Below are 25,746 nucleotides of genomic sequence, written 5' to 3'. Positions count from 1 at the left end.
GTGCGAGCCCTAACTTTAGTACATTCACCTGGCTGAGCTGGCTGCAGGGTATGGGTTGGTGACCAGGGATGGGACTGTTGTGTTAGTTGTGTGGAAACCATTGCAGGGATTTGAAGTGTGAGATCAGATTCTCTTTCTAGAAATAGCGAGGTTGAGGACGGCACTGAGCTAGGAGGTAGCCAAGGGAAGGCACACTTTGGGTGGTGGGGCCAGGGGTGGAGGCTGGATAAGTTAGGTGGCCAAGAGGCAGGAAAGGAGGGAGGCTTCCTGGGAGGCGGGGGCTCTGCTGACTGCAAGAGGCAGAAGGAGAGTCGGGATGGCGCAGGCAGCGAGGGTGGGCGGGGAGCCTGGCTAGGGACCCCGGGGCAGCAGCTGATGGGGGCCACAGAAGCGGGGCCTCAGGAGAGCCGAGCCCGGGGAGCCGTTTGCAGCTTTGAGGAGTGGCTGCATGTGCTGGCCTCTGCTGTCGCCCTGGGCTGGCGGGACCCATGAGTGGGAGCTGGGTTTGTCCCTGGGTTACTGGGTTTTCCTGTGGGCCATTTTATGAGGAGGGGTCCAAGCGGGCTCATCTGCTGAGAATGGGAATCAAAGATTGGCTGGTGGCCTGTGGCCGCAGTCACCATCCTAGTGTGGGCAGTGGTGTATGTGCCCACGAATGCTAATGGACCGGGCTGCAGCAGGCATGATTCTGGAGGCTGTGCTCCCAGGACTTCCCAGTGCTCCCAGGACTTCCCAGTGGGGCTGGGGTCCCTGGGCCACCCCATGGGGGCATGGACGTGGGTCCCTCTTGGGCTGTGTTGGCCAGTGCCTAGCACGGTGCCAGGACATGTTGCCAGATGCATGCTCCTGGTTGAGAGCCCGGGGCACTGTAGCCAGCCTGCCTGGGCAGGAATCCATCGCTCTCGACTTACTGTGCCTCTCCGTGCCTCAGTTTCTTCATTGGTAATTCAAATTAGTTCCTTGCCTCTTAGAATTGTTGTGAGGGTTAAATAAGAACATCCTGTCAAGTTCACCATGGTTGTCATTGCTGTGACTGTGCGGGTGCCGTGACAGCTGTGGTTGTGGGCAGTGTCTCCCACTAGCCAAGGGCAGGCGACTGTGTGACCTCCCAAGTGCCTCTGGGCTCTGGTCCCCACCTTGCACAACCTGAGCTGCTGCCACTCCTGGACCACCCCGGCCCCAGCTCTGGCGGGGCACACATTAAACCAGTGAGATATGAAATGCCGCCATATCTGGGACGGGGTCTTTAATTAAATTAATTGCCAGCAACATTGCGGGCTGCAGCCTCTGAGGGAGCTCTGTGTACCCGCCTCGGGTGGCCCCAGGAGAGGGGAGGGGAGCATGGGGACAGGAGGCAGGGGAGGAATGTACTCTCAGGAGGGGCTGCAGAGTGGCACTCCTAGTTGGGGCAGCTCCTGACTTTCCACCTGGCCTGTCTTGAGGGGCATCTGTGGAACAGGTGCACTGTCCTTCCTCGGCCTTACGGTCCGTGTGCCTGGGGAAGGACCCGGATGGAAACGGGGAGGGTGCCTCCAGAGCTGGCGGGGGTGGGGGCATCCTCCAGCCTCCTGGCCACTTAGAGTTACCTCCATCCGTGGGCAGTCGGGCGATCTGCCCCGGCTCTGCCATGGTCGCTGTGTGTCCTTGAGCTAGTCCTTCCCATCTCTGAACTCATTTCCTCATTAGGAAGACAGAAGGACCCTACCCACCTGCCTGCCTCTGTCGTGTTCCCAGCGCCCTGCCGGCCACCCTCCCTTGGCCTCTCGCCTTTCGGGGAGCTGTGCCAGGAATTCTTTATGTCTCTCTCAGCCGGGGCTGCCACAGGCCTTGGCAGGGCTCAGAGCCTGCCTACCGCCCCTACTGCTTGTGAGGCAGCTGGGCCGGCCACCTGCCTCCGCCAGGTGAGAGGTGAGGGAGACTAACACACACTCGCACACACACACAGAAACACACACATACACCACACAGAAACACCACATACCACACACAGAAACACACACCACACAAACACACCACACAGAAACACACATACACCACACAGAAACACCACATACCACACACAGAAACACACACCACACACACAAACACACCACACAGAAACACCACATACCACACACAGAAACACACACCACACACACAAACACACCACACAGAAACACACATACACCACACACAGAAACACACACCACACACACAAACACACCACACAGAAACACACATACACCACACAGAAACACCACATACCACACACAGAAACACACACCATACACACAAACACACCACACAGAAACACACATACACCACACAGAAACACCACATACCCCACACAGAAACACACACCACACACACAAACACACCACACAGAGAAACACACCACACAGAAACACACACATACACCACACAGAAACACCACATACCACACACAGAAATACACACACACCACACACACACCACACACAAACACACCACACAGAAACACACACACACCACACACAGAAACACCACACACCACACACACACAAACACACCACACAGAAACACCACATACCACATGCAGAAACACACACGTATCACACACAGAAACACACACACACCACACACAGAAACACACACACCACACACAGAAACACACAACCACACACATGCCACACACACACACCCCACATACAGAAATACACACACACCACACACAGAAACACACACAGAAACACATACACACCCCACACACAGAAGCACACACACACACCACACACAGAAGCACACACACGCGTGCGCACGCGTGCACACACACATACACACACACACTACAGCTACCAAAGCACAGGCGCCGGCCAAGGATCCCAAGGCAGGAAAGCGCCTTCCTTCCCCAGTTTTTCCGGGGCCGTGTGAGCACATAATGACCCTGGATTCCATTCTATTTCATCGCAGCTTATTAAATTCTAACCAGCCAATTATCAGCCACAATTACAGCTTAATTCAGGGACACAATAGCTATTTTATCGTTTGTTAATCAAATGCTTATTTAGACCTCAGCTTTATTAACTATTTCTCTGGCCTGAAGCGAGGCCCCTCAGCAGGAAGGGGCCCTTGGGTGGGGCCACAGGAGCCCGTCCCCCCACCACAGCACTCCCCCCGGGAGTTTCTGAGTTCCCTTTGCGAGTGGGTTCAGGTACTTAGCGATGGCAACAGTGTCACACTAAGTGTGGGAAGGCCCAAGCCAGTTCACTCTGCATTTGGGACATCTTGGCTCAGCTCCTGCCCAGTGCTAGGCCCTGTGCCTGGTGCTGGGACCGGTGGCAAGACAGATGTGGTCCTGCTGTTGTGACATGTTTTAGGGAAGAGTAACCAAGTACACAAACAAGATGACTTCAGATGGTGGCAGGTGTGAGGAGGAAAACAGACTGGGAAAGGGGAGGGAGAGGAAGAGCTCCTTCACACAGGCCAGGTCCTCGGTGACCGTGACTCCGTGGGAGCAGAGATGGGAGGGGTTAGAGCAGGCAGCTGTGGGAAGATCGGAGGCAGCTGTGGGAAGATCGGAGGCAGCGTGTGCGGGCACGGCAAGTGCAAAGGACCTGCGGTGGGGTGAGTGCAGAGCGTTTGAGAACAGATACAGGAGCCCTGCCCCACGCCTGGCCCCGGCCATTTGGCTAAAGTCCTTGGTGGGTTGTATGACCTTAGGCAAGGCCTGAGCCTCACGTTCCTTGTCTGTACAACCAGAGGCAGGAAGAAGCAGCCTGTGAGCAGCAGCCGGGGCGGAGGACAGGCCTGGTCTGCAGGGGCTGGCGGGCAAGGGGCCAGCGGTGCCCCTGCCCAGAGTAGTCATCCTCCGAGATGGCAGCGGTGCCGCCCCTGCCCTGCCCCACTTTGTTCTTTGTCAGCCTGTCTGCATGTCCTCCTCGTGACGTCTGTGTCTGTCCTTGTGACCAGGCCCCTGGAGCCCACTGGGGAAGAGGGTGACTCTCCTCCGATCTCGGGGAGGTGGCTGCTGCTTCAGTGACACCTTCATGCACACGTTACTATGGAAACCAGAGTGCCGTGCTTGCCTGTGTGTGAGTCTAGGTCGGGGGAGCAGCCCTGCCTTCCCAGGAGCACTGAGAGGGGCTGTCACCCCCATCCGGTCACTTCCACATCTGGCACGCTCCTAGACAGGAGACACTGCCCTCTCCCCACCTTCGTGCATTCGCCACACACTGGGCATGGGCCCTGGGACCCTGGGCTCAGACCTGTCCCTGCCCTCCAGGGAGTCCTGTGCTATTGGAGGTGACTGCTACGGAGACAGAGGATGGACAGAGGGATGGACCAAGGGGACTGGAAGGGGAAGAAGAGAAGCAAGTCCCGGGGTGGACTGCACTCCCGATCCACCTCATCCGCTATTTGCCCGTTTCACAAATGAGAACAATGAGGCTCTAGAAATAAGCGGTTCACACAAGGGGCTGCAGTGGGGTCAAATAAGGCCAGGGAAGCAGCTGGCAGGCTGTACAGAGGTTTTTTATGTTTTGGCTTTGAAAGAATTCAGGGGCGTGCACCCCAGCTTGCTGCTGGCTGCGTGGCACCCCGTTATTACCTTCAGGCAGGTTCATACCTGAGTTGCCGCCTGGACTCTCATGGCTCTTACTGTGCCACCCAGATCTGTAGTCTCCGGTAGAGATTGGAACCCAGGTCATGGGACCTGCCACTCCCCACCTTGCCCTCCTCACCACAGGTGCTGTCTCTGTCCCTGTCTCTGTCTCTCTAACAGCAAGTGCGGAATGTGTCCCTGCTTATCAGAGCCCCCTAGTGAAGCTTCCTCTTCACAGAATTGTGTATGTTTAAAAAGTAATAACTCATGCCGCCATCTCAGGCCGCAGGGATGCAGGTGGCAGGGAGTGCTCAGCCCCACTCCCCTGCGTGTCTGCAAGCCCGGCTGAGCCACACTGGGCTCCTGTTCCCCCTGCCCCCTGCCGCTGTGCCCACTGGCTCCCTGACCCCTCTGCTTCCCCAGGGTCCAGCACTGGCATTTGAAGAACCTGGTTCCCTTCCCATTGAACTGATGGGTTCACTGGTTGATTGGAAGGTAAGCAGAGCTGGCTCCCAGCCAGATTTGAGTTTCCCTCCTCCACTTCTAGCCCTTTGTTCCTGGGCTCTTGTCCCATTGCTGGGAATGATGTTCAACATTCATTCCACAAAAACTCTCTGGCTGTATGTCAGGCCCTGGCCAGGCTGTGGGGATGGGTGGTCCCTGCCCTCAAGGCCCTGACAATTTATATGGGAAGACACACGCATAAATGGTGATGATATGATATTCGAGGCACTGGAGTGACTTCAGTCAGGGACTGTGGGAGCTCAGACTGGGGTCAGGGCAGGCTTCCTGGAGGAGGGGATGTTTGAGCAGGTTGAGTAGTGGTCACCCAGGCAGACAGCAGATGGGCAGGTGGACCAATGCGATGGAAAGATCCTGACTCCAACTAGCTTCAGCCAAAAAAAGGAATGTACTGGCTCATGCTCTGGGGATCCAGAGCTAGCTCTGTCTCCAGGTCCATGGGACCCCAGGCCTCTGATGCTGGCAGGAGGAGCTGGCCTCTCCCTTGCACTGGTTGTCTCCACTCTTCAAGTTCTTGCTTCAGACCTGCGAATAGCCTGCCTTTACCCTCAGCCTTACGAAGGCCTACAATGCCTGGCAGGACTGGCCCTTCCCTGTGGGAACCCCCGGCAACTCCAGGGCTCCATGCCCACGGCTCCAAGCTCAGCACAGGGAGAGGGTCTCCCTTCCCAAAAGCCCAACCAAGATGCTGGAATCCCGTCTATTGGAACCTTCTGGGAACCATTGGTGGGGATGGGAGAGGGGGAGTGTGCCCACCTGTGGGTCCAGAGATGGGGTCAGCCTCTGGACCATGTGGCCTGCATGGTGGGAGGAGTTGAGGGGAAGGCATTCTTTAAAGAAAATCAGGCACTGTCAGCCAGAAAGTGAGAGGGAGGCAGAAACTGGGACAGAACGCGCAGAACCCCTGAGAATTGCACATGGTGAAGACGCTGCCGGGTATGGAAGGATCCCTAGAGGCGAGGCCAGCAGGGCTTCAAATGCCAGCCAGAGGCAAGAGTGGCACGTCATCCTGTGGCACTCCCCATGCCTGGACATCTGAGCACCTGTAGAGCGGGGACCCCAGGCCCTGGTGGACCTACTGGGGGCAAACCTCCGTGGGGAGGCTGCCCAGGAGCTCCCCAAGTCCTGCTGGGCAACAGCATCCAGGGCTCAGGGGTGCAATGCCGGCTGCTGTGCCCCAGCCTCCTCCTCCACCCCGTTTCACATCCAGAACAGCTCTCAGGGAAGCAAAGGAAGGGGCTGCCACCCTGGCCCCTCGCTGTGTTCCTCAACCGCGCCGTGTGGCCTGCAGGGCGGATGGCGCCCACCACCAGGCCACTGGGAGGATGGAAGGAATGGCGGCGGCCGCCCTGGGAAAGCAGCACCCACCTCTCCCAGCTGAGTGAGGCCGAGTGATGCCCTGTCCCCACCCCTCCCCTGCCCCCAGGGACAGAGGCCTTGCTTAGTATATATGGGTTCATTAATAGCTTGATTAATCACAGCTCATATTTTCTGGTACTTTTAAAAATAAAACATTTGAAAGCGCTTTCACACCCACCTTGGGCCTCAGAGTTCCAGGCGAGTCTTATCTCCCAGACTGCAGATGAGGAAAGGGGCTCAGCCTCCAAGAGCAGCACGTGCCAGCGGGTGGCTGGCGGCAGCCTGGAGCCAGGGGTTTCTCCTGCCTGCCACTCCGCCTGTGGGCTGCTCTGCCCTCTCTCTGGGTCTCCACAGACCAGGAGTGAAGGGGCCACACTGGGCAGATCTGAAATTCTAGAGGGAAAAAGCGGTGGTCATTCAGTCACGCAACAAATACTCCATCAGCATCCTGGTGAGACCTGGGCTCCTGCCCCCAGGGAGTTTATGGTCTAACAAGGGAAGTGGCGTACAAACTCACCCTGGTCCTGAAGTGGCATTAACCCAGATGGAGGCTCAGGGGGTGGAGCGGGTGCTTGGGTGAGTGACAAAGAGTGTGGATCCAGAAAGGCCTCCAGGAGGAGGCAACAACTTTGCTGACATTTCCCTGGTGGACCAAGTGGAGCAGGTCCACCACAGTCCATGCCACTGGATGCCCACAGCAGCCTCCCCACCTCCCCTCTGCCCAGTGCCACCCCTCCCCTCCCAATCCTCACGCAGGGAGAGCGCACCACGCCCCTGCACACGACCCCCAAATGCTTCCCGTGGCCCTGGCAATGAAATCCCAACTCCTGACTCGACCCTAAAGGCCCCTGGGGTCCGGCCCCTGCTTCCTGTCTGACGGAACACGTCTCGCCCTCACTCACTCTGCCCAGGCCACACTGGCCTCCCTGCTGTCCTCAAACAAGCCCAGCTGCCTCCTGCCTTAGGGCCTCCCCTGTTCCCTTTTCCAAGCACACTCTGCAGCCTGGCCTTGGCGTTCAGGGCGCTGCTCAGATGGCACCTGCCTGAGCCCCGCTCCCTCGAGAGCCCTCTCACCCGCCCCTTTCTGAAAGTCCGCCCCTTCTACCTTCTCTGCTGCACTTAGTCCGCCCCTTCTACCTTCTCTGCTGCACTTGGGTTTTGTTTTGCTTTGTTTCCCCAACTTGAAAGCAAGCTTCAGAGAGGGGGGCTGTGTTGTCTTGCTTGCGCTGGATCCCGGTGCCCGGAACAGTTCCTGGCACACAGCAGGCACTCAATAAGTATTTGTTGAATGGATACGTTTCAGGTCATGGAAGAAGGTGGCATCCGTCCCAGGTTCAGTTCAGTCCAAGGCTCCTTGCCCAGGGGTCTCTTGCCTCCCATTGCCACCGGCCCTGGGGCCTCATCTGCTTCCCCTCCTTTCTGTAGCTGCCACCCCCGTTGGCTCCCAGCCTCCCTACACACACGCACACACACACACACATACATGCCACACACACATGCCTTGCCCTCCTCCTTGCTATTCCTGAGGAGATGTGGGATTTGGGGGTTGCCCAGTTTGCTGCTCCCACCCTTGCCGAGCAGGGGCACCAGCTCCAGCTGACGTGGGCAACCAGTTCCCTCCTGAGAGAGGCAGGGCCAGCCAGCGGGCCCCGGGGCTCACTGCAAATGGGGTTCCCACTTCAGGGCTTGAGCCATCCACCCAGCCCCATCTGACCAAGTCCTGTAGTTCCTGGTGACCAAGCGCCCATCAGGAATCTGCTAGTCAGTGAATGAGGTCTTCTAACTTAATTCCAAGCGGGCAGCCGGGCCAGGTCACGTCCTGTGCCAGTGGGAAAGCTGTGACATGGCGGAAGGAGCCTCTGGGAAACTAGGGGTGAGTGGGGTTTGGGAAGTGGCAGGGCCTGTGAAGCTGGTGGGCCCCTACCTGCCTGCTCTCCTGCAGGCCCGCAAGCCACCGCAACCAAGGTGTGTCCGCCCCGGCAGTGTTCTCGCACGCCCGTCCCTCAGTGGCCCCAGAGGCAGCAGCGGTAGGCACCCCACCCCGAGGCCCCAGTTGCTAACGCCCGCATTAAGCAGCCTTGTGCTGCACGGCACGGACCGAGGATGCACAGTCTGGGGGTGGGGACAAAGCCTCCTGCCTGCTTCTCCTGTGACAACAGCTCCAGCACCAGCGAGGACAGACCCTAGATGCAGAGAGGGTGAGACGGCATGTGTGGTTTCCCAGGAGAGTTGAGGTAGGGAACCCTCTTTCCAGAGGAGGTGACATTGGAGCTGAGCCCTGGAGAGAAGATAGGAAAGCACTGGACAAAGAGGAAAGAAGGGAGTTTCAGGCAGAGACCTGGAGGTGGGAAGCTCCTGCCTCGGAGGGATCCATGGGTGTCTCTGCAGAAAAGGGCTGGAGCACTGACTGGGGCCAGAACGTGAGGCTCAGTGATGTCAGTCAAAGGCACTTGGCCCCATTCTGAAACACCCATGGGAGCCAGATGAACAATGGAAATGGGAGAAACAGACCCAGGGTGAGGCAACAGGGAGTGGTGGGGACTACGGCAAGCTAGCCAGCTCTCAGGCCCTGTTGAAAGGATCCTAGGTCCTTTGGACTGAGCATGCACTGCCTGGCGTTGTCTTTGATGGACAAGTACATGGAAAGCGAAAGAAAGAAAGCTCACGCTAGTAGCCTGGGCTGTGCAATGGGGGTGGCCAGAGGCTCGGCTGTGCTTTCATTCAGGTGAGAGCCCTGACTGGGACACCGAGGGGGCACAGACAGATCTCAGGTACTGATGGCAAGCATAGAAGTCACACAGTGAGCTCGGGGGCCAGAGGCAGGGAAAGCCAGCCCTGACTGCCCAGGAAGATTCCTGTAGCCCCGAGAGGACATCCAGTAGCACCCAAACTTACCCCACCCATGCCCTTGCTAGAGGTCATAGCTGCTAAAATGTCCTTGCTAGAGGGCATAGCTGCAGCCTGGAGGGTGCCCCCTGGGTCCACCAGATAAATGCCCCCCCAGGGCCAGTGTGGCGTGACAGAGGCCCTGGAGAAGTGAGCTACGCCCCTTATTGGTCACAGTACATTTATTTTTCATTAGCAGTTAAATGCAGACATGAGGGATTGTGCTGGGTTCACCAGGCGGCTGACGCGAGCAGTGCTTGGCATGCTGATCGATAGGGAGGCTGGAAGGCCTCGCACCCCCTCCCTGCCCCCACACGCCCAGCCAGGGACCCCTGCCCACCAAGCTCCCTCGCCAAGAGGCAGGCACAGGCCAGTGGGTTGTCTACCTGTTAAGGGATATGGCACAGGCGGGCCCGGAACCTGCCACTGGGGGGTCTTGGTGACACCTGCCTGCTCCCCAACACCTGCAGGGCTTGCTCTAGCATCCAGCTTGGCCTGTCCTCTGCACGGCCTAGGGTCCTCCCAAATGCTGCGGCTTGCCTGGGTGCATGTCTAGAGCGGCCCTTGGGCCAGCAGCACCCATCCCACACCCCCACTCCAGGGTTCACACTCCCCAGCCTCCCAAGACCACCTCCTTCCATTCATTCTCCAGACCATGGGAGGACCATGTGGGAGCCCAACTCAGCCCTGCTCTCCCTGAACCCACCCCTGGGTCCCACGTCTGGGTCAGGGCTGGCTGGTGGCTGCCAAGTGACCATGGCGAGCACACAGGTGACTGTACACTTGATGAGCCCAGTGTCTCAGCTGGAGGCTCTGGGGTAAGGGACCCCCTCGGGCCTCAGGTTCCCATCTGTAAGGTGTCTCGGTCCCACCCCCCAGCGTCGCCTGCATTCCGCCACTTCCCGAGCCTATGACAGACGCCAGCAGAGGTGGTTCAGGGCGGGGTGGGTCTGGGTCTGATGACCTTCATTTTAACGATATGTGAACCGCAAGTGTGACCCCGCTTATGAATGAGGGCTTGGTGTCCATAACAGAGCTGCGGAACATGCGGGGGGCGGTTGCCAGTGGGAGGGCACACAAGGGAAAAAGCCAAGCTGGGGAGAGGCCGGAGTCTGGCAGGTGGGGAGGAGGCAGGCAGGCAGGCCAGACGGTGAGAGGAGGGGCAGGCACCCAGGGAGGGCTGGCGACCCAGCGGCTGACAAACTGTCCGGCTGTGTCCCAAATGCCCTCCACACCCATCTGCCCCTGAGCTCACAAAGACACAGCTGTTGCGCCCTTCAGCTCAGCCAGCCTCCCTCTGCCATCCCTAAGGCACCTGCCAGCTCTGTGCCTCAGTTTCCTTATTGGCTCTCACCCCCTATAAGATTGCTGTGAGGATGACCGAGCTGAGGGGGTGCAGCCCTTTGCTGTGGAACACATAGAACCGTGGGGGTACCAACAGCAGCCCACGTTCCCTGAGCACTATGCTGAGTGCCTCATGCCTGCTTCATTTCATCCTCACAACCTTAAGAATTGGGCACCATGCCCCATTTTGCAGATGAGGAAACAGGTTCAGGATGGGGTAGACCTGCCAGAAGTTGCAGAGGCCCCTGAACCCTCGGTCCAAGCCTGCCCTCCAGAGCGCCTGCAGGAGCCGGTGCTCACACCTCCCCCCGTGAAACCAAGGTCCTGGTGAAGGGTGGACTCCCACCGTGGGGAGAGGGTCCCTGCGCAAACAGGAGCGAAAGGGGCAGTGGGCCAGGTGTCTGTGCCCCTTGGTGGGTAGGGTGGACCCAGGCCTCCCAGTCTGAAGCCCTGGGTGGGTTTTGGACCATCCGTGGGGAGGGTGGAGGAGCCCAGAGGCCAACCATGTGAGGGGCCTGCGGACTCCCCCACAGACAGCTGTCATCTCCATTTCACAGATAGCAAGCCACTCCCCAAGGTCACCACTAAGAGGAGCAGAATAGATGGTCTGGAAACCCAGGGTTTCCCTCTATGCCCAGGGGCTGCAATTGTGAGTGCGCATTGGTGGGGGGATCACTGCAGCCCCAGGGGAGGCCAGGCTGGCTGAGGGCCTGTTCAAAGGGCAGCCGGGGGGTGTGGGAGCTGAGGGTGACCCCCACCCCATCCTCTCAGGGGACCTGCTGGTTGGGCAGGGATCAGACTACTCTGGGGGTTTTACCTCTGCCAGTGCCTCAGAGCCAATTACCTGTGTAATTAGCAACAAATGACTTGTGGGATGGTTGTGGTTTTCAGTTAAAATTAGAAGGAAACCCATATATTCAGGTCTCCTTGAAGGAGGTGGCCCAGGTACCTCAGATTCCCAGACAGACTCCCGGCTCTCGCCTTGCCCGTGCCCACCCCACACATTATTTCTGAGCACCTACTATGTGCAGGGCCAGGGATGGGGCCAACCAAGAAGCAGGGCCTCAGAGGCGGCCACTGGCTAGGGCTGCTCTCTCCCTCGCCCCAGGCAGCTCACCTGCCTGGCCAGGGACCTTCCCACCTTGGCCAGCCTTGCCCTGGACCTCCCGGGCAGGAGCCTGCCTGGCCAGATCCCTGGACTTCTAGGAAGGCAGTCGCTAGGCCGCCTCGGTGCTGGGACTCCGCCCGGGTCTCATTTCACCTCATCGCGGTCTTAAGGATGGCATGGGCTGCTCCTTCCCCGCTTTTACAGAGGAGGACATGGAGGCCCGGGTGGGGGATGGTCATTGGTCTGAGATTGCCCAGCTGGGACATGGCAGAGCCTGGACTCACTCTCCTCCCATCTGCCCCAACCCACGGTGGGATCGTTTGCTGAGCCGCTGCCTCTGCCCTGCCCAGCCTGGCCCCTGGCTCACCTTCCCCCTCTGCCCTGCCGCAGGTGCCCAGCAGAGTGCCACCGTGGCCAACCCAGTGCCTGGTGCCAACCCGGACCTGCTTCCCCACTTTCTGGTGGAGCCCGAGGACGTGTACATCGTCAAGAACAAGCCAGTGCTGCTGGTGTGCAAGGCTGTGCCCGCCACGCAGATCTTCTTCAAGTGCAATGGGGAGTGGGTGCGTCAGGTGGACCACGTGATCGAGCGCAGCACGGATGGGAGCAGCGGTGAGCCGCACGGGGCGCCAGGCAGGGCCAGTCCGGGGGAGGCAAGTCTCGGCCAGCCCAGAGGAGCATGCAGCTGCCCCCAGGATTCCCTACCTGGGACCCCGGAGGCCTTCCCCAGAGGCCACACCCCTCAGCAGTTTGGGGAGAAGGAGGGGGAGAGAGGGGGTCCCTGATGACCAAGGAGCTCCCAGACCTCACGTTCAGTGATTGTTTTCTTTGTGCATCGGTTCATTTGATCAGTCAGGCATTCACTCACACCTGTGAGCACCCATTCCGGTGCTGGGGACAGCCCGCCACCCTTGGAGCCCAAGTCCCCACAGACAGGCAGGCAGCGGGGTGACCTCTCAGCAAGGGGAGAGGCCCCTCAGGGGAGGTGATGTGTAAACTGAGAGAGGCGTAAGAACTGGTTAGGGAGTGAAGAAGGGGGAAGTGCCTCCCAGGCAGGGGACACAGCCCCGGAAAGCCTGGAGGCAGACGCCGGTGTGCCGGTGGGGTCAGCAGTGAGGGTGAGGGTGTGCAGGGGACCAAACTGATGCCACTGTCTTAGGGGATCTCAAGCTGCAGAGTGACATGGCCAGAGCTATATGTGATTCAGGGGCCAGGGTGGGGGCTGATGGAAGCAGCAGGCCTGGAGACACTGAGCAGAGGGAGCCAGCCAGACTCAGCTGGGGGCACAGGGAGAGGGGTTCTAGGGGCAGCAAGCAGACCCAGGAAGCACCTCTTCCATGAGACACCACATTCCCCACCCCCAGCCCTGGCCTTAAGTGGCACTGGGGACGTGGGCAGACAGCCCTTGTCTGGGTTCCGCAACTCCCCCAGAAAGGACTGGCAGAGAGAGAGGCAGGAGTGAACAACAGCTTCTCCTCCTCCCCCTCCTCCCCCTTTTCCCCCTCCCTCTCCTCCTCCCTCCCCTCCTCCTTCTCTACCCCCTTCTCTCCTCCTTCCCCTCCTCCCCCTCCTCCCCTCCCCCACTCCTCTCCTACCTTTCCTCCACCTCCTCCTCCTCCTCACTCATTAGAGCCTGTTTCAGTTTCCTCTCCCTTGGTGCTTTGTGGGGCACCCCACGCATAATGACACCTCGGGGGTAGTCCTGAGTCCCCTCCCACCAAGGCCTCAGCCATCCTGAGACACAGCACACATACCCTGTTGAGGCACAGCCCGTGTGGGACACATAGGCCATTGCTGTGAGGCTCAAGCCACAGTGCAGCTGGGACAAGCAGGTGTCACCCAGGACTCCCACTGATGCCAAGGGCAGGCAGGGGACCTTGGGCCTAGAGAGATGGCCCAGGAAGGATTCCCAGAGGAGGAGGAACATCCAAGCTCAGGTCTCAAAACCACCTGGAAAGGGCATCTCCCAGGCCCGTAGAATGGAAGGTGCAGAGGCGCAGAACAGCCTCGGGTGGCTCGGGTATGGAGCAAGAGCGAACCCCGGGGCAGGCAGCAGTGGCCGGGAGACTGCGCTAAGGGGACCCTGGAGGCTGAGACACCAGAGTGGGCTGCGGTCTCGCTTGCACTGTAGGAAGACCGTGCTGGGCACAGGGAGACTGGAGGAGGGCAAGGCCCCGGCCAGGGAGAATGGTTTGGAAGCTCTGGCAGTGATCTGAGGTGAGCTGAAGAGCCCTGGATTTAGGCAGTGCCATTTAGCCCCAGAACCAGCTTGTCATTTTACGGTTGAGACTAAGGCCTTGGCTCTTACTCATCCAGGGCCCCGCCGGGGCTCCAACCAGGCCTTCTTGTCCGCAGCAGTCACACCCCACCCCTCCGTGAGGGTCAGCAGGGGCTGCCTCCCTCCCCCAAGTGTCGTCTCAGCGCCCTGGCCTGACTGCAGCTTCTCACCTGCGGTCTTCAGGTGTTCGCTGAGCACCTGCTCTGTGCCACGCCTTGGGTTAGGTACTAGGAGTTACGCTCTCAGGGCAGTGATCCAGCTCCACCTCCTACCCTCAGAGGGAGATGGAGAGGGTTGGCGGCCAATGTAGCCCAACAGAACCCTGGGCACCAGCACCTCCCAGGACCAGAGCCTCTCCCGGCCCCAGCGGAGGTGCCAGAGGCCTCCCTGCCCAGCAGCGGGGCCCACCTTGTCTTGGTGGGAGAGTCTGCAGGAGAACCGCAGGCAAGTCCCTCCCCTCCCTGGGCTCAGTTCCTTCATCTGTAAAATGGGGGTGAGGAGACCCCCCATCCTGCCCCTTGCAGATTGGTCGGGGGAAGCCGTGAGATCTCACATGCCCAGTCAGGACCCAGCACGAGGCCTTTCCTTTCTCCCCACCCCACACCCGGGGCCCAGCGTCCCTTCAGCATAAGTTCTCCCACTGCTGTGGCAGGTCCCCCAGGGAAGGCACAACCAGAGAGCTGCTCTCCTGCACCCTGGAAGCTCCAGTCCAGCCCCCTGCTGCTCCCAGCACCCTCTTCTGGGCTCCCCTGCACACCCCTCTGTCTGAAACACCCCTGCCATTATGAGGGCTCAGATCCATGGATTGGCAGGAACCCAGGCCCTTGCCTGAATGAGCAGTCGCAGGCCCGAGCCAGCATACACACCGGGAGCCCCCAGCCCACACTCCGCAGCAGGCTCCTGTGGCCTGTTCTCTTCCTGCCGGGCAGAGAAGCAGAGCTTGGGACACGTCCCACCCGTAACCGCCAGGGTCCTCTTCTGCTCCGAGCATCCGACTCCAGCCTCCCATGGCCGGAACATCTGAATGTTCATTGATCTCATCGATTTCTCAACCCAAAGCCATCGAGTGCTTTGAGGTGAAGAAAAAGGCTTTCCTTACCCACAGACAGATACCACGGCAGTGGCGCCACGCGGCCAAAGACCAAAGACCCCAAACCAGAAACGTTCTGTGGTCAGACAGTATGGCAGGGGTTGGAGGCCCACCCAGCTCTGCAGCCCACTCATTCGTGTGTGGGGCTGGGAGTGGCGGGATGGATACCCAGGAGAGCACCTACTTCCCTCTCGTTTGCCCTCATTCCTCACCCAGAAGGCCAGGGGGCAGGGACCAGGGCCTGAAGTGCTGGAACCCAAACCTGCTGACACTAAAAAAAAGCCTGAAATTTGCAAAACCAAGCACTGGAGTCCGGTCTGGGAGTATAATTTATTTTGTGTTAAACAAACTGATTGGTTATTAGATTGTTTAGAAGCAGATTGCTGAGAAGGTGAGAACCAAAGTGCCAGCTTGGCCTCAGAGCCCCAGCTAGAATCCCTGGGCAGCCCAGGTTCACACACACCACCCACCCAGGCCCACTGGCCCGGGGTTCCTCCCCAAGGCTGGCACCTGCTCACACTTACTGGGCAGGTACAGACACAGCTGTACCCAGTCACTGCTCCCAGGAACCAGGCTGCCTGATGATCCACAAGAGGGGAGCGCACAGCCCCTCACATCAAAGATGGGTTAGGGCCGAGTCTGCAGTCCCCGCCTCAGGCACTGCCCTCCAGGAGCTTGTGGGGCTGAAGGGCACCCCTCACCAAGGCACTGTCTGGAGCTGGCACATTGAGGACACACTTGGCCCTCACTCATGCAAGTGAGAGGGAGGAGAGGAGGTGGCAGGACAGAAGGGGAGGGAAGACAAAGGGAGAGGAAAAGGGAGCGCTTAAATGTAGTGCTGTTCTCCCAAGCTGAGCCGCCTGGGCCATGGGTGAGGCTCCTGAAGGAGGGCCGGGCTCCCCACAGCACCACGGGGGATGGAGGGACCATTAACAGACTTGTCCACCCAAGGGAGAAAAAGTACACAGTTCAGAATGTTCTGGAGGTCTCCCACCCCTAACCCCCAAGGCAGAGAGGAGGAAGGGAGTGGAGGGCCCCTCCCCAGCTCTCCTTATCAGATGCCCTAAGTCATCTCAAAAGATAGCTGGTACCCAAGGCCCCTCTCCTATACAAGGACCCTGTGAGCCACCCCCCTCGTTCTCAGCCTGCCCACCCCACCCCCTGAGAGTGTCCACATTGGGTGTCTTAGGGAACGGGGCAGGTGGTGCCCAGAACGGAGGGAAGTGGCCCAGCTACCATGATCTCACCAGAGGTGACAGCCCTGCCATCTCCTATGACAGCTGGCCAGCGACAAGGACAAAGTGATAGAAAAATCTGGACACCCAGTGTGAGAGCCCAGAGGCTTGTGAGGAGGGGTCTGGGAAGCAGTCGGAGAAAGTCATGTTAGAGAAATTAAGAGGGAAACAGCCTCCCAGCCTGCCGGCTCAGCTGGGCGGCCTGCTCTTCCCGCAATGCAGCCTTAATTGAATTTCGCTGTTAACAATGGAAACACATTGGCTGCCGGCCTCTCTCCCTTTCTGATAAGCCAATGACCCGAGGGAAATTGGGGTCAGGAGGAGGAGAAATTGGAAACAAACAGTCTTCTCTCACTGCTGGGGATGCTGGTTTTGGCTACAGACGGGGCAGGAGGAGGGTTGCTGCCCCCACTCCTGAGTTGTCAGAGGGTCCTCAGCCTGCCTCAGGCCAGGCATGGCAGAAGGTGGGGGGCTGAGTCCAGCCTGGGGCGGAGTCCCCCCAGCTCACCGTAGTTAGGCAGAGCGGGTCCTGGACCCCCAGCTCCCCCTCTGCTGGCTGCTCTCTCACCCTCTTCCAAAGTTTCTCCCTAGTGCATAGGCACCCCAGCTCACCCTTCGGATGCCGACAGTCCCGGGTCCCCATGGCAAGTCACTTCCCTCTGCGCTTCTGTCCAAGGGAGTGGATTAAGACAACATCCCCATCCCTGCACGTGGGAAACCCTAAGTCCCAGGGCGCTAGCATCGTACTACATAATCACTGCAATTATATTGTTAATGACTGTCATTATATTATGACATGTCAGGATCTATCTGCTAGCCCCCGAGGGAGGGGGCCAGATCCTTCCTCACCTCTTTTACCCACAGAGGTGCAGAGCTCAGCCTGTCTGCCCCACCCCTTCTGCCTGGAGTCTTTGGAGGCCAGACCCTCTGGCCCAAAGCTCTATGGCAGCCCCTTTACGGACATTTCTGTAAGTGACTCCGGGGAGTCAGGCCTCAGGTAACAAAGTATAATGAATGGAGTCTACCCAGCCTGCCCGGGGCCTTCAGGAGATAGAAATCAAGCAGCCCTTGGGCCCCCTGGAGTTTCCTCCAGGCTGGGGGTTGCCTTAAAACTTAAAATATAATAATAATAAAATTTAAAAAAAAAAAGTCGACTCCCTTGCCAGTCAGTGAGAGTGGCTGAGGGTGGCACAGAGACCCACACGCAGAGGTTCAGGGTGGCCCTGGGGCTCTGACTACCCGCCCCTCCTGCCCCCAGGGCTGCCCACCATGGAGGTCCGCATTAATGTCTCAAGGCAGCAGGTGGAGAAGGTGTTCGGGCTAGAGGAATACTGGTGCCAGTGCGTGGCATGGAGCTCCTCGGGCACCACCAAGAGTCAGAAGGCCTACATCCGCATAGCCTGTGAGTCTAGGGCTGGGCCCTGGGGGGTGGGGGGGCACATGGCGGGAGGGTGTCACCAGGAGAGGGGACAGTAGGCTTCCTGGAAGAGGGGGTCCGGTCAGAAAACCTCACAGCCCTGCCTGGATGAGTGGAGAAAGTGCCTGGGGACACAGCCCAGCCACCCCATGTCCCCCTGGGCACCTGGCACTTCCTCTGCCATGTGCCATGACCCCTGCAGGACAAGGGACACAGCCAGCCAGGCTGAGCCTGTGCGAGGCCCTCAGACAGGAGGACACTCTCATTCCTCTTCTAGATTTGCGCAAGAACTTCGAGCAGGAGCCGCTGGCCAAGGAGGTGTCCCTGGAGCAGGGCATCGTGCTGCCCTGCCGTCCACCGGAGGGCATCCCTCCAGCCGAGGTGAGGGCTCCTCTAGTGCCCACTTCTAGACCTGGGCTCCTGCCTGGTCACCCTGGCAGGGGCCACTCTGGGCAGGGCCAGCATGGGCTGGCAGTACATGGCAGGGCTCCCTCCCCTAGGTGGAGTGGCTCCGGAACGAGGACCTGGTGGACCCATCCCTGGACCCCAATGTATACATCACGCGGGAGCACAGCCTGGTGGTGCGACAGGCCCGCCTTGCTGACACGGCCAACTACACCTGCGTGGCCAAGAACATCGTGGCACGTCGCCGCAGCGCCTCTGCTGCTGTCATCGTCTACGGTGGGCCCCGGGGCTCCCCGGTCACAGGGAGAGGCACTGCGGTGCCCCTGGGCAGTGACATGTGGCTGGTGGGGTGAAGAGAGGCCACGAGGCCAAGGCCAGGCGGACCAGATCGTGCCTGACTAGGCAGGATAAGCAAAGGGCTCGCTGTGACTGCTGGGGGCCCAGGGGCATGTCTGGGCAAAGGAGTGGGACAGATTGGAGGTCCTTTGTGGGCAGCGGGCATTGTGCAGAAGGAGATGAAGGACAGGATGGGAATCTAGGAAAGGTGACAGGCTGTCCCCACTCCTGAGTCTCCAGGGCGGGAATTAGAAGCCACACAGTCCAGGCACCCCCAGGAGCCGGCAGAGGGAGGGTGTGGGAGTCACCCCAGGAGAGGCTGGGGTCTGGGCTGCAGAAGTGTTTGAGCCGCGGTTTAGCCTGGCTACCCCGAGTGCCCCCTGGGAGAAGGGAAGACTGTAGCGTGCGTGCTGCAGGGCCCAGGGGCCAGCAGGCACGAGCATGGCCTCCCCCAGGCCTTCTCTCCCAGCTCAGCCACAGCCCACCCGTGTCCAGCTCACAGCCCCTCTGCCCTCACACCCCGTCCCCTGGGCCAGTGTATCTGAGGACGCCCCCGCTCCCTGACCCCAGTCCTTCTCTGTCCGGCCAGTGAACGGTGGGTGGTCGACGTGGACCGAGTGGTCCGTCTGCAGCGCCAGCTGTGGGCGCGGCTGGCAGAAACGGAGCCGGAGCTGCACCAACCCGGCGCCTCTCAACGGGGGTGCTTTCTGTGAGGGGCAGAATGTCCAGAAAACAGCCTGCGCCACCCTGTGCCCAGGTACCAGCGGCCGCCGCCTCCCGCATCGTTCCTCACCACGCCATCTCCGTGCCCCGGCTCCATCGTGCCCACCAGCCTGCCCCCCCATGGCTCCATCCCACCCACCCGCCACGCAGGGCCAGGCTCAGTCTGAGGCGGGGATCGGGGTGCGGTGTATGGTTGGAGTCAGGGCTCGATCTGTGTCCAGTGTCAGGGCTCAACACAGGGTGTAAGTCCCAGGGTGTGAGGTACAGTTTGACAGGGTCTAGGGCTCAGCCCAGGGCTGCAGAGTCCACTTGTCCCTGGGTTCAGAAGGGTCAACGTGTGACGAGAGAGCCCTCGCTGCCCCAGGGCCAGGACAGCCTCCCTGGTGTGGAGAGAGCCAAGCAGCCCCTGGCGTCATCCGCGCCTCCCTGTCATTAGCATGCGTCATCAAGGCCGGCTGGACACTAGAGGGCGTGCATCGTGGGCCTGGCCCTGGCTTTGCACCCAAATCCAGGCTGCCTTGCACTGCCTGGTCTGGATGCCCAGAGGGGCCACACTGGCAGACTGCCGGGGCAGGCTCCCAGGCTGACCGCACCGTCTCCTCTCTGCTTGTCTTGTCTCTCGTCTAGTGGACGGCAGCTGGAGCCCATGGAGCAAGTGGTCGTCCTGTGGGCTGGACTGCACCCACTGGCGGAGTCGTGAGTGCTCTGACCCAGCACCCCGCAACGGAGGGGAGGAGTGCCAGGGCACTGACCTGGACACCCGCAACTGTACCAGTGACCTCTGTGTACACAGTGAGTCCTCTCTGCCCTGAGTTCCTCTTCCGTTTGCCTGGATTGGCCCTGCCCAGCCCCGGGGAGGTGGGGGCTGAGGGAGCTATTCTCCTGCCAAAGGCTGTAGCCTCTCCAGGCTCAGGACCCACTGAGAGCCCCCTCATCCTTAGCATACCTGCACATGGGCCCAGGCGCGCCCTGCCACCTCCCATGCCTCCTGAGACAGGCACAGATTTGAACCTTGATTCATACACACCCATTGCCCACACTCACCCAACACCACAGCTTCACATCTGCCCACACTCACCCAACACCACAGCTTCACATCTGCCCACACTCACCCAACACCACAGCTTCACGTCTGCCCACACTCACCCCAACACCACAGCTTCACATCTGCCCATACTCGCCCAACAACACAGCTTCCCGTCTGCCCACACTCACCCAACACCACAGCTTCACATCTGCCCACACTCACCCAACACCACAGCTTCCCGTCTGCCCACACTCACCCCAACACCACAGCTTCCCGTCTGCCCAGACTCACCCAACACCACAGCTTCCCGTCTGCCCACACTCACCCAACACCACAGCTTCACGTCTGCCCACACTCACCCAACACCACAGCTTCACGTCTGCCCACACTCACCCCAACACCACAGCTTCACGTCTGCCCACACTCACCCAACACCACAGCTTCACGTCTGCCCACACTCACCCCAACACCACAGCTTCCCGTCTGCCCACACTCACCCAACACCACAGCTTCACATCTGCCCACACTCACCCAACACCACAGCTTCACGTCTGCCCACACTCACCCAACACCACAGCTTCACGTCTGCCCACACTCACCCAACACCACAGCTTCACGTCTGCCCACACTCACCCCAACACCACAGCTTCACGTCTGCCCACACTCACCCAACACCACAGCTTCACGTCTGCCCACACTCACCCCAACACCACAGCTTCACGTCTGCCCACACTCACCCCAACACCACAGCTTCACGTCTGCCCACACTCACCCCAACACCACAGCTTCACGTCTGCCCACACTCACCCAACACCACAGCTTCACATCTGCCTCGTCCCCCAAGTGCACATACAGGTCCTGTGGGAATGCCAGGCTTGTGAGGGCTGTTAATTACAAGGCCATAACTAACAATTAAAGATCTTTGTTGGATTTTTTTTCCTCTAGAACATACCCTCCCCCATTCTTTCAATTAAAAACCTAATTATCTGTGTCAATTCCTTTCTGATGGACATTTCTTCCATTTATGCAAAACCCTTCTAAAATCAATATAGCTTCCTCCAAGCAGTCAATCACCCCCAGACCTGCCCCAGGCCTTGGGGAGGCAGACAGAGAGAAGGGCCCCCAAACCCCTGCTCCTGGTCTAGGCACTGACCTGGAACCACACAGGAGGCAGGCCCCCTGCTCTGGGGATCCCAGGAGTTCACCCCCAGCCCAAGCTGCCCTTGTCCCAGAAGAGCAGGCAGCAGGTTCAACCTAGCACCAGGTCATCTGCCCTGGGGAAGTAGCTCTTCCCCTCCTCCATCCTCCAGGCAGCAGACTCAGCCGGGATCTCAAGCCCACGAGGAATGTGATTTGCTCAGAGTCACACAGCACGGTAATGGCAAATACAGGGCTGGGATGCACACGCATGAACTCCATGCTCCCTGCCACAAGTGTCTGCTCCCTAGCTAGTGCAGATGCCCCAGGGTGCAGACCTCATCCTCCTAGGGTGCAGACCACTGACCTCTCCTTCCCAGACTCCTACACCCCTACCCCCACCAAGGCCGCGCTGTCTCCCGCAGCTGCTTCTGGCCCTGAGGACGTGGCCCTCTATGTGGGCCTCATCGCTGTGGCCGTCTGCCTCGTCCTGCTGCTGCTTGTCCTCATCCTCGTTTATTGCCGGAAGAAGGAGGGGCTGGACTCGGATGTGGCTGACTCGTCCATTCTCACCTCAGGCTTCCAGCCCGTCAGCATCAAGCCCAGCAAAGCAGGTGAGGGGCCCCGTGCCCCCAGCACTCCTGCCCCAGCTCCCACGCCAAGGGCTGTTGGGGCAGGGATGCCCTAGGTGCCACTGTCTGAGTCTGTCTTTATCCTGCAGACAACCCCCATCTGCTCACCATCCAGCCGGACCTCAGCACCACCACCACCACCTACCAGGGCAGTCTCTGTCCCCGGCAGGATGGGCCCAGCCCCAAGTTCCAGCTCACCAATGGGCACCTGCTCAGCCCCCTGGGTGGTGGCCGCCACACACTGCACCACAGCTCTCCCACCTCTGAGGCCGAGGAGTTCGTCTCCCGCCTCTCCACCCAAAACTACTTCCGCTCCCTGCCCCGAGGCACCAGCAACATGACCTATGGGACCTTCAACTTCCTCGGGGGCCGGCTGATGATCCCTAATACAGGTAGGAAGGAGCCCAGGGGGCTCTGAGAGCTCCACTTCCCTCCTGGAGGAGGACGGGACAGCTGGATGTTCCTCTCGTGCCCCTCAGTGTCCCGTGACAGATCAGCAAGGAAAGGGGGTGTAGTTTTGGGCAGAACCCAGTCTTGGCTAGCACCGAGGCCATGGCCAGAGCTGTCTTCCTCTTGTTGCCTGTGGACACAAGATAATTGTCCATTCATTTACACAGCCAAGCAACCTACTTGTGCCAGTCTCCATGTGGGGCCCTGGGCCCAGAGGTAGGGCAAGCCCTGGCCCCAAGGAGCTTGCAACTGAGCAGGGAGACAACCAAGGGCAAACAGATGAGCACAGGCCTGGGCAGAGGCCATCCTGGAGTCCCCACTGCATCCTGGCTTCCACCCACCCCAGCACAGAAACCCTCTGATGAACTCTTTCCATGGCTGCCTTGCAAGAAGTGGCTGCAGCCTCTGGCATGGCTGGCCACTCCCGCTGAAATTCCCAAGTCCCTCAGCTTAGACGACCCCATGTGCTCCTGGTTTGCTTGCCCCTCTCCAGCTGCCTGTTCCATAAATGTAGGTGTGCCTCCGAGCTCCCTCCCGGCGCCCTTCTCCCCGAGCGGCCTCGCCCACTCCATGGCTTTAATCGCCGCGTCTGTGCAGATAACTCCCACTCCCCCATCCTTAGCCCGCAGTTCTCCCGGGCGACAGAACTGTACACCCAGCTGCCTCCTGGCCAGCTCCATCTGGATGTCTCACAGCACCTCAGACTCCTGGTGCCTAAAACAGAACTGTCTCCCACCCTCCCCCAGAGCCTCCCCGTTCCTGACTTCCCTCAGTTCACAGATCATGTAGTTGCTCAAGCCAGAAACTTGGGGTCACCTTGACCTGCTGCTCGTCCTCTCTTGCCCCCTGCCCGCTTCAGTCCCACGCTAGTCCCTCCTCAATAGCTCCTGCCGCCTCCTGCTCTCGTCCTCCCTTGCTGCCTCTCCTGACACAGGCCACCAAACCCCTTACCTGGTTCCTTGTTGTAAACCTTCACCAAATGAAGCCAAAGTTGATCATGACCCTCTCGTGCTCGAACCCCTTCTGGGCTCCCCTCTGCCCCCTGCAAAGCCCACATGATACCACAGAGAAGACCTGTCCCCTGCGGGCCAGCTGCTTCAGCCTCTTCCCTCACACCCATCCTCCCGCACATGGCAGCCACCATGGACTCAGCATGCCAGACACACGGTGCTGCCCTCTGCATGCACCGACGCCCTACCCTCCCACCAGCTCAGCTGGGACTTCTCTTTTGGGTCCCCACCTGACAGCTCTTGCCGTCTATGCCTCACGTCCACACGGATGATAACGAACCCCTCATGGGGCTGTTGGGATGACGAGGTGAGACGGCATCTGTCAGCTCTTACAGAGACGCAGGCGAACAGTGGGGTCCGGCAGCCCTTGCTCTTCGCTCCCCAGGCAGGGGGGGGCGGCTGCCACTTCCCCCGCATCCTGTGCTGTGGTTGACTTGTCCTCCCCTGCTGGGCTAAGAACTTCATGAGAGTGGGGTCTGTGGTTTTCCTTCGCCATCCTGAGTACCCAGCATTAGGAGTTGATGAATGAGGATGTAAGTGCGTGTACCTTCCCCATGGAGAGCCTTCCTGCGAGGATGTCTGGGATTGTCACCGACACTACAGCTGGGACCGTGGGGCAGTGCAGGCCACTGAAGGGAGCAGTGGCTGTGACTCTGCACTCTCCGGTGAAACAGTGATACCCAGCCCAGCCCTGCTCTGTGCTGCCCACTAGGGAGTGTGCATTTGCTTTTGGACTTGGTGGGGTAAAGTCATGGAATTCCTCTCCCTCCCCCTGTCCTGAGCTGGGAGCCCCTCCTCATGTAAGGGCTCCCTGTCTGGGGGAGTCCCTGCTCACCACCTCTAGAGGGACTCCCTGGCCCCTGTCTTTGCTGGATCCTGTCCCACCACCTCCCTGTTGAGCCACTCCCCTCTCCACTCACATACTGATCCTGCTCCTCCAAGATGCTAGAGCAGAGGCGAGTCAGCCGACGGGAGGGCATCCAGCCCAAGAGATAGGTTGTTCAAGACCCACCCCACCTGCAGGGACCATGGCGTGGCAGAGAGTAGAAGGAGCAATGGAGAGGGGAGCTGGAGCAGGACAGGAGGGCAGTGGGGGCTCAGGCAGTGGTTCCAGAACCACCAAGTTTGTAGCACTGGGCTAGAGAGGCAGTGGGGGCCAGAGGCAAAGGGCCTTCAATGCCAGGCCAGGGAGCTGGACTTCATCCCGGGGACAGGGAAGGTTTTAAGCAAGGAATACCCTGGTCCCGCCCAGTGCCTTTCAGGGGACAAGGGAGGTCGGTACAGCATACCTTCTGTCCCCAGGTTTTCTGTGCCTTAGCTAGCCAGGCATGCTTTCCCCACCTGGGTTCCCTCAGCTGCTCATGGGGTGCCCCTGACTCAGCTTCATGCCTGTGTGGGTGGTTGGTCAGCACGGCAGTCTTTGAGGCCCCTCTGTCCCCAGGCCGGGCTGGCACCAGTCAGTCTTCACAGGAAGGCTCCTGGAGGGGATGTGTGGTGGAGTGTTGGGTGCCTTGGCAGCGGGTAAGCCCTGGCCCTCTTCCTGCCGTTCCAGGAATCAGCCTCCTCATCCCCCCAGATGCCATACCCCGAGGGAAGATCTATGAGATCTACCTCACGCTGCACAAGCCGGAAGACGTGAGGTGTGGCCGCGGGCCCTGTTGCCGGGAGTGGGAGGGACCTGCCTGCTGCCTTCGCTCCCCAGGAAGCCCCCTGCCCACCCACTGTTGTGCCTGGCCTGAGGCGGCGGGGGAAAGAGCTGCGCCTAAGCCCCACGTGGTCCTGCAGCCCAAGCCCCTGGCCCCTGGGATGCTGCTGCCCTGCCCTTGGCCTGGCCTTCAGGACCCAGGATGGGCCACTGACACCTTTCCCTCCCCACCCATATTTCCCCACTTGAGGTTGCCCCTAGCTGGCTGTCAGACCCTGCTGAGTCCCATCGTTAGCTGCGGACCCCCTGGCGTCCTGCTCACCCGGCCAGTCATCCTGGCTATGGACCACTGTGGGGAGCCCAGCCCTGACAGCTGGAGCCTGCGCCTCAAAAAGCAGTCGTGCGAGGGCAGCTGGGAGGTGAGCAAGGAACCGACCCGGGCTCCAGAAGGGAACGTGGGCTAACTGCACGCTCCACCCGGCCTTCTACCGCTGGGTGGTCCTGAGCTGCACCCCCACCCCTCCCCAGTCTCCGGCCACTTCTTGAAGCCACAGCTGGCCCCAGGGCTCTGAGGCTGGGCCGAA

General features: G+C 59.9%; 1 protein-coding gene across 1 annotated transcript in view; it reads left to right on the top strand.

The window, feature by feature from the left end:
• The window catches only part of UNC5A (unc-5 netrin receptor A), a 68,945-nt gene that overhangs the window by 40,201 nt on the left and 2,998 nt on the right, over positions 1-25,746 (top strand). The window contains exons 2-10 of the mRNA XM_024247168.3: positions 12,168-12,389; positions 17,639-17,782; positions 18,075-18,178; positions 18,298-18,478; positions 19,889-20,053; positions 21,851-22,039; positions 22,147-22,449; positions 25,070-25,157; positions 25,413-25,581. Coding sequence (XP_024102936.2) covers positions 12,168-12,389; positions 17,639-17,782; positions 18,075-18,178; positions 18,298-18,478; positions 19,889-20,053; positions 21,851-22,039; positions 22,147-22,449; positions 25,070-25,157; positions 25,413-25,581 — 1,565 coding nt within the window. The remainder of the gene's footprint in view (positions 1-12,167; positions 12,390-17,638; positions 17,783-18,074; positions 18,179-18,297; positions 18,479-19,888; positions 20,054-21,850; positions 22,040-22,146; positions 22,450-25,069; positions 25,158-25,412; positions 25,582-25,746) is intronic.

This window comes from Pongo abelii, chromosome 4 (assembly GCF_028885655.2).
Source record: "Pongo abelii isolate AG06213 chromosome 4, NHGRI_mPonAbe1-v2.0_pri, whole genome shotgun sequence".
In the NCBI taxonomy this organism is placed as follows: Eukaryota; Metazoa; Chordata; class Mammalia; order Primates; family Hominidae; genus Pongo; species Pongo abelii.
This window is presented reverse-complemented; position numbering and strand designations above follow the sequence as displayed.